The sequence below is a fragment of the Pseudophryne corroboree genome, chromosome 9 (assembly GCF_028390025.1).
Source record: "Pseudophryne corroboree isolate aPseCor3 chromosome 9, aPseCor3.hap2, whole genome shotgun sequence".
Taxonomy (NCBI): Eukaryota; Metazoa; Chordata; class Amphibia; order Anura; family Myobatrachidae; genus Pseudophryne; species Pseudophryne corroboree.
Genome location: NC_086452.1, coordinates 101511950 through 101517949, shown reverse-complemented (window position 1 = coordinate 101517949; position 6000 = coordinate 101511950). Strand labels below are relative to the sequence as shown.

At 48.0% G+C, this 6000-nt stretch overlaps 1 protein-coding gene across 2 annotated transcripts in view; it reads left to right on the top strand.

Moving 5' to 3' along the window:
- Nucleotides 1-1647: 1647 nt before the first annotated feature.
- COP1 (COP1 E3 ubiquitin ligase) overlaps nt 1648-6000 on the top strand; it is a 581242-nt gene continuing 576889 nt past the window's right edge. For both annotated transcript variants that reach the window (XM_063939703.1, XM_063939702.1), the window contains exon 1: nt 1648-1738. In XM_063939703.1, coding sequence (XP_063795773.1) covers nt 1683-1738 — 56 coding nt within the window. In that variant the 5' untranslated portion in view covers nt 1648-1682. The remainder of the gene's footprint in view (nt 1739-6000) is intronic.

Below are 6000 nucleotides of genomic sequence, written 5' to 3'. Positions count from 1 at the left end.
GCTTGAACTGACCCTGACCCGCAATTACTTTATGTTCGATGGTCGCATCTACGTACAAATGTCTGGATGCGCAATGGGGTCTTGTGTGGCTCCGAGCCTAGCCAACTTATTCATGTGTGAGGTGGAACAAGATCTGTTTCTGTCAAATCCGGCTGTAGCACACAAAATTAAGGCCTATTTCCGCTACATCGATGATATTTTTATATTATGGGCTGATTCGGAGGACAACTTCATTAAGGCCATGCAGGATATTAATTCCATGGACTCATCCATCAAATTCACTTTCACCACCAGCTTTGAGCAAATCAACTACCTGGATGTATCAATCAGACAGGATGAGGCTCATAGGCTGCATACTTCTTTATTTGTGAAACCAACGGATAGAAATACCTCCTTGCATGCAGCTAGCCATCACCCGCCAGCCTTAAAGTGGGGCCTGCCGTACTCTCAATTCATCAGAATCCTACGCATTTGTAGTGACCGCCATGATGCCATTTTTCACATTGACCAGATGTCGCGCAAATTCCTTAATAGGGGATACCAATGGCATTACTTGAAGAAAGCAAAGGAACGAGCACTGTTGCAGGACCGCATGACTCTTTTACAGACCACCACCAAAAGGCAGCCACAGGACCGAATTCCTTGGCCACAAGACTTCTCTGCTTCTAGCAATACAGCCATGAAAACGGCAAAACGTCTATGGCCCATCATCTCACATGATAAACAGCTGCCGAGACTGAGTAAGTCCAGGATTTTACCCTCATTTCGCAGAGGTAAAAACATTAAGGACATTGTGGTCCACAACGACATCTCAAAGATGAAACCTACAGTGCCCATGCACTTCCTTTCGCGTAAGGCAGGCAACTACAAGTGCTTAGGCTGCACTACGTGCAGCAGCCTGGAAACTGGCGACTCTTTCTACCACCCTAGATCTGGCAAAAAATTTAACATTACTCAATCTTTTACCTGTTCCAGTCGGTACGTCATATACTACATCAAATGCCCCTGTGGGCTGCTTTACATTGGCAAGACGATACGACAGTTCAAGGAGCGCATTGCGTTACATCGCTCAAGCATACGGGCCGCCTTGGAGGGACGTGGGTCTGACCAACCCGTTGCCCGTCACTTTAAAGATTGTCAACATAACCTTGCCTCTATTCGATATAAGATGATTGACGGAATCCCAGATAATGCCAGAGGGGGTAACCGTGGCCGCCTCCTATTACAGAGGGAAGCCCGTTGGATCCATACCCTCCAAACAGTCAAACCGTTTGGCTTGAACGACATGCTTTCGTATACATGCTTTTTATAAATAAGTAATTTCAGTCACCTCTGCTTAGAGTTCTCACTGCATGGCTTACTTTAATGATTATTCTTGTCACTCCTTGACATGCATCTTTATTTGCAGATACATCTATGTTCATATTCATATCATACAGGGCCAACTTATTCATTGCTTATTATGCTGTTGTTTCACCGTTGTTAACATTGTTTCAATTACATTGTTACAATCCTGTGTTATTGGCTGCACAGCAATATTGCTTCCCTGTGCATTCTACTTATGCATGTTTGTCCTTTATGTCCCTCTCCAGCGCTCTTACACCAGTTCCCATGGTGATGGGTCACACATTTTTCTGCCACGCCCCCTGGAGACGCCGGGTCGCCGGCGCCAGCGCGCGCCCATGACGTCAGCGGGTCTCCCGGAGAGCGGCGGTCGTCTGCACACGAGGTGTCACCGGTAATGTATAAATTTATGTTTATTATGTATGTTTAGTTAGTCTTGATAAAAGGGCATGGCCCTGAAACGTTGACCTTAACTACAGCATCTGTGTCGTTTTTACAAGTCTCTGAGAGTGCCAGCATTTTCCTGCATTTATACTTCTCAGCTCTGACTGACGCAGGGCACCGGAGCAATTTGTGCATACGCATACTGGGAGTGCCATACTGTACTTTGCATTATATATATATATATATATATATATATATATATACATATACCACTCCAACTAAGAACGGCACTCAGGAGACTGTCAGCATGTACAAAAACTGTATTAGGTTCAAGTCAGATCAAACGTTTTCGGGGGCACAGCCCTTTCCTCAGGACCACCGGCAATGAGCCTGTAGGTGTGGAAAATTATGTAAACTTACTTTCTCTAACGTCCTAGTGGATGCTGGGGACTCCGTCAGGACCATGGGGATTAGCGGCTCCGCAGGAGACAGGGCACAAAAAGTAAGCTTTTAGGATCACATGGTGTGTACTGGCTCCTCCCCCTATGACCCTCCTCCAAGCCTCAGTTAGGTTTTTGTGCCCGTCCGAGCAGGGTGCAATCTAGGTGGCTCTCTTAAAGAGTTGCTTAGAAAAAGTTTTTAGGTTCTTTATTTTCAGTGAGTCCTGCTGGCAACAGGCTCACTGCTACGAGGGACTTAGGGGAGAGAAGTGAACTCACCTGCGTGCAGGATGGATTGGCTTCTTAGGCTACTGGACACCATTAGCTCCAGAGGGAGTCGGAACACAGGTCTCGCCCTGGGGTTCGTCCCGGAGCCGCGCCGCCGACCCCCCTTGCAGATGCTGAAGATTGAAGAGGTCCGGAACCAGGCGGCAGAAGACTTTCTGTCTTCATCAGGTAGCGCACAGCACTGCAGCTGTGCGCCATTGTTGTCAGCACACTTCACACAGCGGTCACGGAGGGTGCAGGGCGCGGGGGGGGGGCGCCCTGGGCAGCAATGTATAATACCTGTATGGCGAAAAATACATCACATATAGCCCTTGAGGCTATATGGATGTATTTAACCCCTGCCAGATATCACAAACTCCGGAGAAGAAGCCCGCCGAAAAGGGGGCGGGGCCTATTCTCCTCAGCACACAGCGCCATTTTCCCTCACAGAAATGCTGGTGGGAAGGCTCCCATGCTCTCCCCTGCACTGCACTACAGAAACAGGGTTAAAACAGAGAGGGGGGGCACTGATTTGGTGATATGAATATATATTAAATGCTATAAGGGAGGAACACTTATATAAAGGTTGTCCCTGTATAATTATAGCGTTTTGGTGTGTGCTGGCAAACTCTCCCTCTGTCTCCCCAAAGGGCTAGTGGGTCCTGTCCTCTATCAGAGCATTCCCTATGTGTGTGCTGTATGTCGGTACGTGTGTGTCGACATGTATGAGGAAAATGTTGGTGAGGAGGCGGAGCAAATTGCCTGTAATGGTGATGTCACTCTCTAGGGAGTCGACACCGGAATGGATGGCTTATTTATGGAATTACGTGATAATGTCAACACGCTGCAAGCCGGTTGACGACATGAGACGGCCGGCGATCAAATTAGTACCTGTCCAGGCGTCTCAAACACCGTCAGGGGCTGTAAAACGCCCATTTACCTCAGTCGGTCGACACAGACCCAGACACGGACACTGATTTCAGTGTCGACGGTGAAGAAACAAACGTATTTTCCTTTAGGGCCACACGTTAAGGGCAATGAAGGAGGTGTTACATATTTCTGATACTACAAGTACCACAAAAAAGGGTATTATGTGGGATGTGAAAAAACTACCTGTAGTTTTTCCTGAATCAGATAAATTAAAAGTGTGTGATGATGCGTGGGTTTCCCCCGATAGAAAATTATTGGCGGTATACCCTTTCCCGCCAGAAGTTAGGGCGCGTTGGGAAACACCCCTTAGGGTGGATAAGGCACTCACATGCTTATCAGAACAAGTGGCGGTACCATCTACAGATAGGGCCGTACTTAAGGAGCCAGCTGATAGGAGGCTGGAAAATATCCTAAAAAGTATACACACACATGCTGGTGTTATACTGCGACCAGCGATCGCCTCAGCCTGGATGTGCAGAGCTGAGGTGGCTTGGTCGGATTCCCTGACTAAAAATATTGATACCCTTGACAGGGACAGTATTTTATTGACTATAGAGCATTTAAAGGATGCATTTCTATATATGCGAGATGCGCAGAGGGATATTTGCACTCTGGCATCAAGAGTAAATGCGATGTCCATATCTGCAAGAAGATGTTTATGGACACGACAGTGGTCAGGTGATGCAGATTCCAAACGGCACAAAGATGTATTGCCGTATAAAGGGGAGGAGTTATTTGGGGTCGGTCCATGGGACCTGGTGGCCACGGCAACTGCTGGAAAATCCACCGTTTTTTACCCTAAGTCACATCTCTGCAGAAAAAGACACCGTCTTTTCAGCCTCAGTCCTTTCGTCCCTATAAGAGTCATATCTGCCCAGGGATAGAGGAAAGGGAAGAAGACTGCAGCAGGCAGCCCATTCCCAGGAACAGAAGCCCTCCACCGCTTCTACCAAGTTCTCAGCATGACGCTAGGACCGTACAGGACCCCTGGATCCTACAAGTAGTATCCAAGGGGTACAGATTGGAATGTCGAGACGTTTCCCCCTCGCAGGTTCCTGTAGTCTGCTGTACCAATGTCTCCCTCCGACAGGGAGGCAGTATTGAAAACAATTCACAAGCTGTATTCCCAGCAGGTGATAATAAAATTACCCCTCCTACAACAGGGAAAGGGGTATTATTCCACACTATATAGTGGTACTGAAGCCAGAAGGCTAGGTGAGACCTATTCTAAATCTGAAATATTTGAACACTTACAAAGGTTCAAATCCAGATGGAGTCACTCAGAGCAGTGATAGCGAACCGGGAAGAAGGGGACTATATGGTGTCCCGGGACATCAGGGATGCTTACCTCCATGTCCCAAAATTTGCCTTTCTCACCAAGGGTATCTCAGGTTCGTGGTACAGAACTGTCACTATCAGTTTCAGACGATGCCGTTGGATTGTCCAAGGCACCCCGGGTCCTTACCAAGGTAATGACCGAAATGAGGATTCGTCTTCAAAGAAAATGGACGACCTCCTGATAAGAACAAGGTCCAGAGAACAGTTGGAGGTCGGAGTAGCACTATCTCAAGTAGTTCTACGACAACACGGGTGGATTCTAAATATTCCAAAACCGCAGTTGTTCCGACGACACGTCTGCTGGTCCTAGGGATGATTCTGGACACAGTCCAGAAAAAGGTGTTTCTCCCAGAGGAGAAAGCCAGGGAGTTATCCGAGCTAATCGGGATCCTCCTAAAACCAGGAAAAGTGTCAGTGCCTCATTGCACAAGAGTCCTGGTAAAAATGGTGGCTTATTACGAAGCGATTCCATTCGGCAGATTTCACGCAAGAACTCTTCAGTGGGATCTGCTGGACAAATGGTCCGGATCGCATCTTCAGATGCATCAGCGGATAACCCTATATCCAAGGACAAGGGTGTCTCTCCTGTGGTGATTACAGAGTGCTCATCTTCTAGAGGGCCGTAGATTCGGCATTCAGGATTGGATGCTGGTGACCACGGAGGCCAGCCTGAGAGGCTGGGGAACACACAGGGAAAAAATTTCCAGGGAGTGTGATCAAGTCTGGAGAATTCTCTCCACATAAATATACTGGAGCTAAGAGCAAATTTATAATGCTCTAAACTTAGCAAGACCTCTGCTTCAAGGTCAGCCGGTATTGATCCAGTGGGATAACATCACGGCAGTCGCCCACGTAAACAGAAAGGGCGGCACAAGAAGCAGGAGGGCAGTGGCAAAACTGCAAGGATTTTTCGCTAGGCGGAAAATCGTGTGATAGCACTGTCAGCAGTGTTCATTCCGGGAGTGGACGACTGGGAAGCAGACTTCCTCAGCAGGCACGACCTCCACCCGGGAGAGTGGGAACTTCATAGGGAAGTTTTCCGCATGATTGTGAACCGTTGGGAAAGACCAAAGGTGGACATGATGGCGTCCCGCCCGAACAAAAAACGGGACAGGTATTGCGCCAGGTCACGGGACCTTCAGGCGATAGCTGTGGATGTCCTGGTAACACCGTGGGTGTAACAGTCGGTGTATGTGTTCCCTCCTCTGCTTCTCATAACCAAGGTATTGAGAATTATAAGACGTAGAGGAGTAAGAACTATACTCGTGGCTCCGGATTGGCCAAGAGGGACTTGGTA